At 34.5% G+C, this 12858-nt stretch overlaps 3 protein-coding genes across 4 annotated transcripts in view; 1 reads left to right on the top strand and 2 right to left on the bottom strand.

Annotated features, from left to right (window-relative positions):
• Positions 1-266: 266 nt before the first annotated feature.
• Positions 267-2442, bottom strand: LOC119610486 (TNF receptor-associated factor family protein DDB_G0272098-like). Its single transcript, XM_037965723.1, has 3 exons — positions 1965-2442; positions 466-1146; positions 267-399 (listed from the first exon to the last, which is right to left on the bottom strand). The coding sequence occupies exons 1-3, from the start codon at positions 2021-2023 to the stop codon at positions 282-284; spliced, it is 858 nt and encodes a 285-aa protein (XP_037821651.1). The 5' UTR covers positions 2024-2442; the 3' UTR covers positions 267-281.
• A 365-nt stretch (positions 2443-2807) lies between these two features.
• Positions 2808-12858, top strand: part of LOC119610485 (cryptochrome-2) — a 62702-nt gene continuing 52651 nt past the window's right edge. Inside the window, exons 1-2 of one of the 2 annotated variants that reach the window (XR_005231994.1) lie at positions 2808-3569; positions 3627-4583. Coding sequence is in view for 1 of the 2 variants with exons in the window: in XM_037965722.1 (XP_037821650.1) it covers positions 2909-3569; positions 3627-4582 (1617 nt within the window). In the remaining variant the exon portion in view is untranslated. Of the gene's footprint in view, positions 3570-3626; positions 4969-12858 lie in introns of those variants that run through there. The other variant, XM_037965722.1, reaches the window with a different exon arrangement.
• Positions 5910-8640, bottom strand: LOC119610484. Its single transcript, XM_037965720.1, has 2 exons — positions 6657-8640; positions 5910-6069 (listed from the first exon to the last, which is right to left on the bottom strand). The coding sequence occupies exons 1-2, from the start codon at positions 8310-8312 to the stop codon at positions 6028-6030; spliced, it is 1698 nt and encodes a 565-aa protein (XP_037821648.1). The 5' UTR covers positions 8313-8640; the 3' UTR covers positions 5910-6027.

Below are 12858 nucleotides of genomic sequence, written 5' to 3'. Positions count from 1 at the left end.
TTCAGTACATCGCATTTTATGTATTTTTGTAGCATTAAATTGTGAATAATAAAATATTATTTAAAAATTTTTAATAACAGGTATTTAACCTCTTAAATCATTCAAAATTCAAATGAAAATTTGAATTTGAAATGTTGGATATTATAGTATATTATCATATGCGTGATAATCACGCTGAATGCAAGTTATTTCGTCACGATAACTAGAAATGATTAAAATTTATAAAAATACTTAACACATTAAAATCCTAAGAAATATTTTAAAGAATTTCTGTTTAATTTCTAAACAAATAACAAATATTTAACTATAAAATCACTGCTATTATAATTTGCCAAGTAATTAAAAAATGTTATTTTTATAGTATCACAGCTTAGTATAGCAATCGTCAGCATGTTATCGCTAAAATGAAATGACTATCATCATGCTTAAACAACTAATCTATCTCACAGTTGGTCATAAACTTACCCATTTGCCATATCAGCATTGTCATCTTGTACGTGTTGCTGTATTATTGTACCCCTTTCAGCTGTCTCTTCCACGTCAGGCACTTGTTGTGGTGAATTTTGTTCAATTGGCTCCTCAATTGATGAATGAATTTCATTATTTGCTTTAACATTTACGGAATCTATATCAATTGTATTGAATAGATTTTTATTTTCTACACTATTACTATTATCATTATTATTATTAACATCGTCATCATCATTTAAAACACTATCACTAGACTTTTTGTTTATTTCATCATCATTTGTTTCCGAATGTTTAAAACTATTTTCTTCAGCTGGTGAAGATACTATGTTTACTTCTACCGGTGAGGGTTCAGAAGTTATAGGGATATCAATGTTATCACGTTTTAATGTGGTGGTTTGTTGTTCTAATATTAATTTTTTCACCTTTTTATAATTGGGTAAAATTTTATCATTTTTGTCCACATTTAGAGAATTTTTATCATGTTTTATTTCAACACCTGCTGCATTTTGCTGGCCGGTTTCTTCATATATTGACGTTTTTGCAGAGGCTTCTGCTGATGACGTTTCCAAATTTAGAGGGGTAGGATTGTGGATATTGGACGGCCCGGAGGCGTCATTTAGGTGTTTTGTTACATATTTTGCATTCTCGGAGGCAACAACATAAAACAGGAAGCAACTGCAAAACAAGAAATACATAGTAAAATATACCAACAACAACAGAATATATTGGCAATTAATGAAAGAGTTTAATGAAGAGAAAGAGAGAAATAGACTAAAAAACACAGAGATGGAAAATTACATTTTTATATTGTGACAAATATAGCAAATGAACCGACTTTTTGCTATTCTGTCGGCTAGTCCTAAAAAGTCAAAATTTTTACAAAATGAATTTTTGGTTTGGTAATAAATATAGCAAGCTTTGGTTCTATTAAGCGATTTTTTGCTCAAAAGTCAAAGTCTGCTGCTTTTCCTGTTAGAAAAAATTCAGTAATCGAAATAAGTCGATAAATATCCTTTTCATAAATTGCTAAAGTCAGAATGTCGACTTTTTGTTTCAACTTAGTTAACATAGAGTTTTATATGTTGTCTTTTGCAATATTTAGAAGAAAAAAGTCAACATTAGAAAAACCGGAAAAAAGTTCCAAAAGTCGGAAAAAAACCGAAATAAATTTAAAAAAGTCGGAAAGGACAAAAAAAGTTTAAAAAATTATAAAAAGTCGAAAAAATAAAACAGCAAATAAAAATCTTATCGAATCGAAAAAATCGTCTAAATTTCGAAGAGAATGGAAGAAAAATCGAATTTTCAAAAATCACAAAGTAGAAAAGTTGACCTATTCTTTCAACCATACAATACTAGTAAAAATTCGAAAAAAGTACATAACTAACACAATTCCATCCCTGTGCACCAACAACATTATTTTTGCATAGTCTGCTTTTTTGTTGTTGTTCTTTTTCTTCCAAATTTTCTTCATTATCATCATCGTAGACAATTACCTCGAAATTAATGTTATAAACAGCAAACTCCAATGAGTCAAATGTAAATTTAAACGCATTTTATTTCAAGAAAAAAACTATAAACTTTGCACACTCTATTAAACCGACAACATTTACTAATTAAATATTTTTATTTTTGCAATTATTTTTTTTTTCTTTCAGCTCATTGCAAATTTTTTTCTCATACACTTTTTGGCACTTTTTTTTACTCTCTCACTCTTGTTGGCATTTCTGCTTTCACTTCATATTTCTTTTCTTGTATTACGAATGGAAAAATCACTTATTTTCTTTGTTATTTTTTACATTTCTTTAGGCACATTAATTGATTTGGTTAAAGCAAAATATTTTAAATACTATTTCTTAAGATTTTTTATATTATTTTCGATTTTTTTTTGTAGCAATTTATGTGTGGAGTAATATGAACGTGTTAGATTTCCTCGGTCGCGCAAAAACAACTAAATGAAAGAAAAAAAATTCTCTAAAAAAATATAAATGTCAAAAATTCTGACAATTACAGAGAGTAAACTGACGTGTATTTTAAATGGTAAACAAAAATACAAGAAAGCAAACAGTGTTGATAAGCGTATGTCTTGAATGGTGGAAAATAAGTGAAAAGAAAACGGAAAAAATCTATTTTTTATGTAAATAATAAATTTTTTTTCATATAAACAATTAAGATACAAATTTTTAAAATATTTAGTTACATAAGAAATAATGTTTAATTTTATTTAAAAAAAATATTTGTCAAAGTGCCGTATATTTTTTTCACTTTCCAGCACTATGAGTTGTGTTTCATAAGTATACAATTGGCGCTATACTGCTCACTAAACACATTCCCTTAAACAAAACAGTTGTTTTGCTTAGTTTTTTTTCGGAGTAATTTCGCAAATTTTCACAAATTTTTTAAAAATACGTTTAAAAGTAACGTTAACGCTATATAAGTTATGTCCGAGAAACGTAGCTTGATACATTGGTTTCGCAAAGGCTTGCGGGTGCATGATAATCCCGCTTTAAAGACAGTTTTTGACAAGGCTCAACAGCAGCCGGAAAAATATTGTGTGCGTCCAATATTTATACTAGATCCTGGTATAATAGAGTGGTTAAGGGTAGGAGCCAATCGCTGGCGTTTCCTGCAACAATCTCTGGAAGATTTACATCAACAGCTAACGGCTTTAAACTCCCGACTTTATGTTGTTAGAGGAAATCCTAAGAATGTCTTTCCTCGCCTTTTTGACGAATGGCAGACAGAGCTTTTGACATTTGAGGAAGATATAGAACCTTATAGTCTTAAACGCGATAAAGAAATTCAAGAATTGGCTATAAAACTTAAGGTAAAAGTGTCTACCTACTGTTCCCATACCGTGTACAATCCTCACGTAGTCATACAAAAGAATCAGGGCAAAGCTCCCTTAACATATCAGAAATTTTTGTCCCTGGTGGAAAAAATAAAAGTGCCTTTACCAGAGGATAAGCCAATAAAATTAAAATGTTCCTTGCCTGCAAAGGATTCCTGGGAGCTTGAAGATGAAAATTGTTATGAGGTGCCTACTTTAAAGGATTTAGTAAAGAAGCCTGAAGATTTAGGTCCTTTAAAGTTTCCTGGAGGTTTGGTATTTTAAACTTCTAAATAATAATTTTATTAAATCTGCTTTTCATTTACAGGCGAAACTGAGGCCTTAAAACGTTTAACCGCCTCTTTGGCTGATGAATCCTGGGTGGCTGCATTTGAGAAACCTAAAACTCACCCAAATTCCTTAGAGCCCAGCACTACGGTATTAAGTCCTTATTTAAAATTTGGCTGTTTAAGTTCTAGACTATTCTATCAGCAATTAAAGGAAATTCTAAAACGTCAACCTAAACATTCCAAACCACCCGTTTCTCTAATGGGCCAGTTAATGTGGCGTGAATTTTACTACACTGCTGCCGCGTATGAGCCAAATTTTGATCGTATGATGGGCAATTCCTTTTGTCTACAAATACCCTGGCAAACTAATGATAAACATTTGGAGGCTTGGTCTTATGCGCGCACTGGTTATCCCTTCATAGATGCCATTATGCGTCAATTGAGGCAAGAAGGTTGGATTCATCATTTAGCCCGACATGCTGTGGCCTGTTTTCTGACACGCGGTGATCTTTGGATCTCTTGGGAAGAGGGCCAAAAGGTATTCGAAGAACTTTTACTCGATCAAGATTGGGCTCTTAATGCCGGCAATTGGATGTGGCTTTCAGCTTCTGCTTTCTTTCATCAATATTTTCGAGTTTATAGCCCCGTGGCATTTGGCAAGAAAACTGATCCCACCGGTTCATACATACGTAAATATGTACCTGAGTTGGCTAAATATCCAGCCGGGGCAATTTATGAACCTTGGAAGGTTTCCCTGGCGGATCAGCGTAAATATGGTTGTGTTTTAGGTACTGACTATCCACATCGTATTGTTAATCATGATATTGTACACAAAGAAAATATCAAACGTATGACTGCAGCCTACAAAGTGAATCGAGAAGTTAAAACGGGCAAACAGGAAGATGATGAAAATAGTGAGGAGCTAGTGGGTAAAAGAAAATCTAATAAAACAAGCTCAAGTTCATCGGCGGCTAAGAAAAGAAAGAAAAATTAAGGTAAATATTTTATATTTCGAATATTACATATTTTTTTTATATATCAGGGCTAATGGGTCATATATAGTTAACAACGTTTTTTTTCAAATTTTTTAAAGTATTTTTCTTGTTCTTTTTGAGTATTTTTTATATTTATATTATTAATTGAATAATAATAATTTCGAGACGCTAGTATTTTTAAAGATGTTAAAATTTCACATCAAATATTTAATTATACGTTATTTTATTCCCGTGCTCGTCCGTGTTGCAAGTTTTTACAATAAGTCGTTCCCGAACTAAAATTTCAATGCATTTTGGTGTTATTTTGATTACTAACACCTGCAAAACATTGATATTTTAGTACGGGAACGACTTATTATAAAAACTTGCAATGCAGACCATTTATTTTAATTGTTTTTAATTTTTATAGAGTTTTATTAAAACTCGATTTTTTATGTTTAAATTTTAAAGTGTTTTTAGTGAAAAAGAAATACTATTGAGCTGTTTAGTTCATCCAGCATCCACATATTTTAAAACATCAATTCATTTTTGTTATCAATAAAAATATGTATATAAACCTAAGAAAAGTTGTTTTATTTCCACAAGTGATTTTAAGACACATGGATTTGACGCTGAAACCAATGGTTTTTGTTCATAATGTTATACTTGAAAGTTGTTCTAGGAATATATTCGTACGACCACAACGTTGATGAACTATGCGTGAATGGTAATCTCAAGGAAATACATCAATTCTAGACTGTGCAAAACCTGCAACTAATACCAGCGAAGTCGTCAACAACATTACCACCTGGACGAAGGAAAAATCTTTGGATCAGATTTGAGAGTCTATTTATATCCTCAGCTAAAGCCACAAATTGCGAAGTAAGGTCCTCAAAGCAGCAATTGGGTCCCTAGCCGGCAGCAATTTGAATAAAGATGGAGAAACCGTGTTGGCTACACATAAAACTATTCGCCGGTCAGTGATTAATTATAATGCTCCAAGGTGGTAATCTTCGCTCAGTAATATTCAGTGGAGAAACATTCAAAGCCGCCAAAACACTTTCCTAAGGATAGTCAAGAAACATAACATGTTGACTAAACAGTTTCTACTGGTATGTCACCGGAAGAGCTATCGCAACTTTATCATCACACATCGGAAAGGAAAACATAGTTCTGTGCAGGATCCCATAGATCAGTCCTCGAATACAGCAGATTCGAACAGTATTCATAGAAATTACTACTATTACGCGGTCGCAGGATACCGAATGAAAGTCGCTCCCGGTTACCTGGTTATTTCTTGATTTCTTGATTTCTTTTTTTTTTTTTTTTTGACTAGAAGATTATATGGCGGTGTACACAACACACAATTTGCCAGGTTATCCCACTAGCGTAGTTCAAAAACGCGAAATTAACAATCCCAGAAATTTATGAGATTTTGTAGAAACCGTTGGGTGTTAATAAACACCTACTTCCACAGAGTACTTCTGCAAAAGTGAGGGGTTGTGTTCTAAATAATTTGGAAAGAATTTATGATAATTTCATTATATGATTAAACTTAAGCGTACTTAAATCTAACTTAAAATTAAAAAACTATGAGGTTTACGACTACAAAAATGTAAAAAACAAGAATGTAATCTGATTTAAAATCAAAATTGAAAACAAACAAAAAAAAGAAAGATTTTTTCTTTTATTTAAAATAAAAATTCAAAGTTCAAAATAAGAATCAAAATTAAAATCAAAATTAAAATCAAAATTAAAATCAAAATTTAAATCAAAAATTAATATCAAAATAAAGTAATAAAAATAAAAAAAAAAAAACAAAAGTAGAAACAAAATTAAGATCAAATTCAATTTAATTCAAACACAAAACTACAATCTAAATTAAAGTAGTGTATCAATGTTACACTCTTTAATAAAATTAATTAAATCATGAAAATCCTCCTTTTGATAATTTTTGAGCAAATCAGAAAGACATATATACTTGTCAAAAACCTTATGCTTTCTACGAATGTCATAAAATCTTGCGCAGTAGAAAATGAGATGATTAGCATTCTCGACAACGTTACATGTGCCGCATAAGCTGGAGTCACTTACCCTTATAAGATTCAAAAATTTCTTGTCATACGCATGACCAGTTAGAAGACGATTAATAATCTTAACTTCACCAGGATCCAATGCAAATCCTCTATACCATGGCTTCAAGGAGATTGTCCGGTTAAAGGAAAAGTAAAAATTACCCTTGCTCTGAGAAATTTCAGAATAAGAGTGATTCCACTCATCCTGCAATTCATCACGAATCAATTTCAATGCCCACTTCACCGAGTAATCCACCTGAAGAGGAGCCCCACAATCAAGAGCCATCCTCGCTAGTTCATCAGCCCTTTCGTTAATGGGAATACCCATATGACTCGGCACCCAAATAAAATGAATAGCCCTCATACTAGAATCCGCAATAATCTGTATAATCTCCGAAACAATATAGTCCTCCCATTTACTATCCCTTAGAGAAATAATCGCATTCCTACTGTCCGTTAAAATAGCAACCCGTTCAAACCCATCTGTAGCCGCAGCAACTAAAGCCTCACGAATTGCAATCAGTTCAGCAGTCAGAGACGACAACCTCATATTACACCTAAACAAGAAAAAACGATCACTGTGTTCCAGAACAATAGCACATCCTACTGACGAATCAGAGAGGGAGCCATCCGTGGCCATAATCCTAAAGCCATTCTCCTTGTACTCCCTAAGAAGATGACCATAATACGCCCTAGTGCATTCCCTAGGAGCATTGTGCTTACAACCAAAAGGGTTGTCAAGCTTAAAAGTAACCTTTACAGATATACTGGATCTAACACATTTACCTAGCCTGTCAAAAATATGACTAAATTTAGAGAAGACAAATGAATAACTGTTATTCAGACCACGGTTCGTCGCAATCAATCTAAAAAGGGGCGGATTGTATACGAAAACTCGAAACAGCTCCTTGGCCGTTAAATATATAGCCCTCAAGTCCGGAGGGAGTTCACATGCCATAGCATAGATTATATGAACCGGTGTTGATGGTGTAAGACCAAGACATCTTCTAAGAGTCGAATTCTGAAAAGATCGAATCCTATTATCAATATAAGTTGGAGAATGAGCCGTGGTAGTCCTGGCATATTCAATTTTGCTCCTAATAAAACTCCTGTAAAATTTCAATGACACTTCAGGCATAAGACCACCCTTAATACTTGTCAGACATTTAAGCAGATTCACAGCAGAGTTACAATTCCCCAAGGCAAAATCATAATGCTCTTTAACTGATAAACTATTCTTTATCTTCCTTCCTAAAAAAGTCAAAGAAGACACTTGTTCAATTGTACATCCATTGACAGAGATCTGCACCGAGCGGCGACCTCCTTTTGCAAAGTATGCTACCTTTGTCTTACGAATATTAAAAGATAGATTGAGAGAGTGACAATCATTCCCAAATTCCAAAATCTTCCTAGACAAGTTCTCAACCGCGATTTCAAAGTCACGGTCAAAAGACAGTATCATAAAGTCGCCAGCAAACTGAAATACTAGGGTATTGTCATCCTCAATTCGATGGAGTGAGGCAGAATAAAGATTGAATAGAATAGGAGACAAACAACTACCCTGTGGAAGCCCATTAAATACTCTAATAGAACTTTTACCCAAGCAAAGATTTCTGTCCGATAAGAAATTAACAACCCAGTCAACAATATCAAGTGGAATACCATTCGCCACCATGATACCACATAGGGTGCCAACATTAACACAATCGTAAGCACTCGTTACATCTACCACACAGGCAACAACCTTGAAACCCTGGGATTTCAAAAGAGTAACTCTGAAGAGCAGCTCATTAATACAGATGGGTGCAGATAAATTTTTCCTATAAGCGAAAGATCTAATCGGGAGCAAACCATTTTCTTCTATAAAAGATGTAAGACGATTTTTAACTATCAGATTAATTGTCTTAAGAAAGACTGATATTAAGGCAATCGGGCGAAAATTTACACAGTTCTCCAAGTCCCTATTCTTTTTAGGAATAGGTACAATCTTTATACTCCTCCATGAGGACCTGATCTCACAATTGCAAAAATAGGCATTAAAAGCATGCACCAGGGCATCTCTGGATTGTGTCGATAGCGATTTCAAGATATCATAAGTAACACGATCACATCCGCCAGCCGATCTTGACCTTCTGCTGTCCAAAACATTATCCAATTCGAATCTAGTTAGAGGAGAAGAGGGACCAATCTGCATCCTAGAAAACTCAACCAGTGTGTTATCCGGAACCTGTGCCCTCAGATGCTCAAGATATGGTAAGTTATCACCTTCATCCCATAAATACCGTCGAGAATTTGTCGCATTCTTGACACTATTTACAAATCTCCAAGCACCACGTGTATTCGGCTGAGAGTTCAGCTCATCCAACCTACGATGAAAGGAGTCCGATTTAGCCTTCCTCACTGCATCCTTCCAATTCCGGAAAGCCGTAGAGGCTATATCCAGGGTCTCCGGTGTGGGGTATTTAGATGCCTTCTTTCTAGCCGCTACTTGCAACCGAAAAAGAGTAGATAATTCCGCATTCCACCAGTACTTAGGAGTATGATTACCGGAAACCCTATGAGTAGCAGAAGCAATACTGGACGAAAAAGTCTCCTCAATCACATCAAAATCAGAAGAAAGATCAATCCCAGATAAGTCCGACAATAATTTGCGCTTTGACAGAAAGGAAGTAGAGTTAGAGCTAGACATGTCAATTTCCATTATAATAGGAAAATGATGACTGCCATTCAGCCACATTGGGGTGGTTTTCCAGGAAATATCAAATTCACAATTTGAAAAGCTCAAATCTAGGACCGTTCCATTTGGATTATCAAGCTGACGAAGAAATGTAGATGAACCATCATTTAGACACGTGAAAACAGAGTCAGAAATTAACCTATGAACAAGGTTACCTCTAGGAGAATCGGAGTAATCTCCCCAATGAGTGGAGCGTGCATTGAAGTCACCAGCAATGATGACATTCGAAAATAAGCCAACAAAATCAAGTAGTCTCTGAAGTTCTGTAAAACAGACATTCAGAGGAAGACTGTTGGAACGATTTGGGGGGAGATAGACAGATACCAATACCAGATTGGTTCTAAGATTCAAGGTTCTCAGTATCAAAATATCCAGGTTAGTCCTAAAGGATACCCTAGAAACTCGTATACCTTTTCTGACAGCTATAGCACATCCACCATAACCATCATCCCTGAGTTTACAAAAAGTATCAAAATTCAAAAGTCTTCCCGAGGAGCTGGTATCATCAAAATTAAAAATTTCAGAGAAAAAGCATATATCAATAGAATTATTATTAATGTAAAACTCAATTGAGTTTTTGTTAGAAACTAAACTTTGCACATTGTACTGCAATAATTTCATTGCGTTAAACTGGTCAACGTAGTCTGAGATCGAGCATTGAGATCCCGATCAATATCCAAAAGTGCACTATCTACCTTCACCATAAAATCATCCAAAACTCTAACATACGAACTCTCGCATTTCTCAGAAAAATAAACCTTCATGACTCTCGTCATTTTAGAAATCAGCCTTTCAAACTGGGAAACTTTATCCAACTTCCGGTTAATTACCGGTATAGTCGGATCCGTGTTGACCGGTTGTAGTTGTGGAATGGGTTTATTCAGTTTAGGAGGAGGCCTAATCTTAACACCACGATTGAATTTTCTTCTCGACATTATCCTATTCACCTCACCATCCCTATCCAAAATATTTCCAACCAAGGGTTTCGTAACATTGTTACTAGCCAAAGGTGGGAAATTTTCTTCATATTCCTTAAAAACATCATATCCATTCACCGGAAAGGAATTTAGAACCTCCTTTCTCGATAGTCTCTTAAGCGTCATCACCTTCAGAATATCTATTTCCTGAGTCCATTTTGGACATTTAGATTTCTCACCAGAAGTATGATCCCTAGCACCACATAAAATGCACTTTGGGTCAGAACATGGTCCATCACATGGTCCTGTTCTACCACATTTAAGACAACGTTGCTTGGAATGACAGCCCCTTTCGGTGTGCCCAAGTCTACCACATTTCCTGCATTGGCGCAGCGGAGGATAGTAAACAGAAACCTCAACAAAAGCATGGTCCAAAATTACACTAGTAGGAATCTCACTGGAATTGAAATCAACCTTCACCGAAAACATCGGTAAACCAGATCCTCCTCCAGAGGGATCTCTACCACGAAAACGTTCAACAGATATAATAGGAACTGAAGAAATAATATTCTCCTTCATAAATTCATCAGTGTAAAAAAAGGGAATGCCCCTTATAACCCCATATGAATAAACAAAGGAGTTAGGAATAAATGCCCTATATCCAATGGACGAAAAATCATATAAAACAAAAAAGTTGGCTGCAGCAGCCGAGTCAAACTTAACTCTAAACAGAGTTTTCCCAATATGAGATATTAAGGAAATGCCCTCAAATTTCAAATCCTTTATACTCTCATAGAAGAAAAGTGAGTTACGCAAATTATCCTTCTTGCCTTTGGACCCCGACGTGTCACATAAGACAAGAAACTCACCAAAATGACCATCAGAATATAACATTGGTGGAGCTTTGTCAGACGACGCTACAGAAGTACCAGGGAGTTCCGAAGAGGACTCAACTGCAGGTGGATTACCCGACGTAATAGTCTCGCTTGAAATGTTGGGCAGCGAAACCGTCCTACCCTCCATACCAAGATCACCAACAATAGTCAAGGATGAATCTTCATCCTCAGAAGACATAGATTCCTGAGAGGACTCACCTGAATCCAGAAGATCACAAGCCGAAGATGCCTTCTTAATATTCGTATCCTCACTCACGTCATCACTCTTCCTCTTTAATGAGGAAGGCTGAAGGGTTGATTCCAGCTTATTCGCCTTTACAAATTCGTCAAATGTTGATCTCAGATCATCAGACGACGAGTGTGCTTTATCACCCATTTTCAAAGCAAAAAATTAAGTAGAAACTCTATACAATTATTCAAAAGGCAAGATTTTCAATTACTTTAATTTTCTATAACTTTATATTCTATAAAAATTAACGGTATTTCACATGGAAAAATTCCATACAATTTTTACGCTTAGCAACAGATTTATAAAGTTATTAATGTAAAAACACAACCGAACACTACAACGTTTGAAATGGAAGTGTTTCTTGATTTCTAATAAGAATACGAATTAAATAATGGGGTTACTACACGATGTCAAGAAGAATTCGAAAGTTCTTGATTTCGACTAAGAATACGAATGAAAATTTCATTCGTATTCATTATGAAATATATGTAAGAAGTCAACAAGAACTCGGAAGTAACTTATTTCGACTAAGAAGTATTCAAGGTTTCGTACAGTCGGCAATCTACAGAACAGGTATTGAATTATATTCGACCGTAACTTCGTTATTATGCTGATCGAGCGCCAATATCAGCTTTTCATAAAACTGTGACTTCTGAATCGGCTAATGAAGTCAGGAAGGATTCGAGAGGTAGAATATACTAAATATAATTTAATCGTTTGAAAGACACAAGAATACAAATGTAATATAATTAACTACGAGGAAGTCAAGAAGTATTCTTGACTTGAGTACAAATTTAATACATAGGTTAGACTACAAGAATTCAAGAAGAATTCGGGAGCTCTTGATCGCCACTTAAATACGAATGCAAAACTATATAAAACAAAGTTTAGACAAATTCGGCACACTTAATCTCGACAAATATATAGTAATCAGAAATATTATACGAAATCATAAAGAATTCGGGATCTCTACTAAGAATACGAATGTACGAATCGGCTAGACTGCCCGAAGTCAAGAAGTATTCTAGACTGAAATACAAAACGTTCGGATAGACAACAGGACGTCAGAAGAATTCGTCAGTTCTTAATCGCGATCGCAAATTATAACAATTAGCTAAACTACATAAAAAAAAATAAACAATATCATGGGTCCTTGTTCTTCGATCAATTCTACTCAATTACGTACATATGTGTTCCCATATCCTTATAAGAACTACTGAATACAGTTTTCACTTATCACGTATTTATTATCTATGATAAGTTTTCTATGCCATTTGTATCGTAATAGCCGGATTTTCCATGATCTTGTAAAAACTGGATATAAGTGATTACTGTTCAAAAACTGTTTCCAATCAAATGTGAAGTTTATTTACAATTAACACGAATTAACAGTTTTTATAGTAAAAATCTAAAATTCCAAAAATCTCTTCAGCTACTTGAAA

The sequence above is a fragment of the Lucilia sericata genome, unplaced genomic scaffold (genome assembly GCF_015586225.1).
Source record: "Lucilia sericata isolate MDLA Ls3-8-SP2 unplaced genomic scaffold, ASM1558622v1 Contig001209F_arrow, whole genome shotgun sequence".
In the NCBI taxonomy this organism is placed as follows: Eukaryota; Metazoa; Arthropoda; class Insecta; order Diptera; family Calliphoridae; genus Lucilia; species Lucilia sericata.
This window is presented reverse-complemented; position numbering and strand designations above follow the sequence as displayed.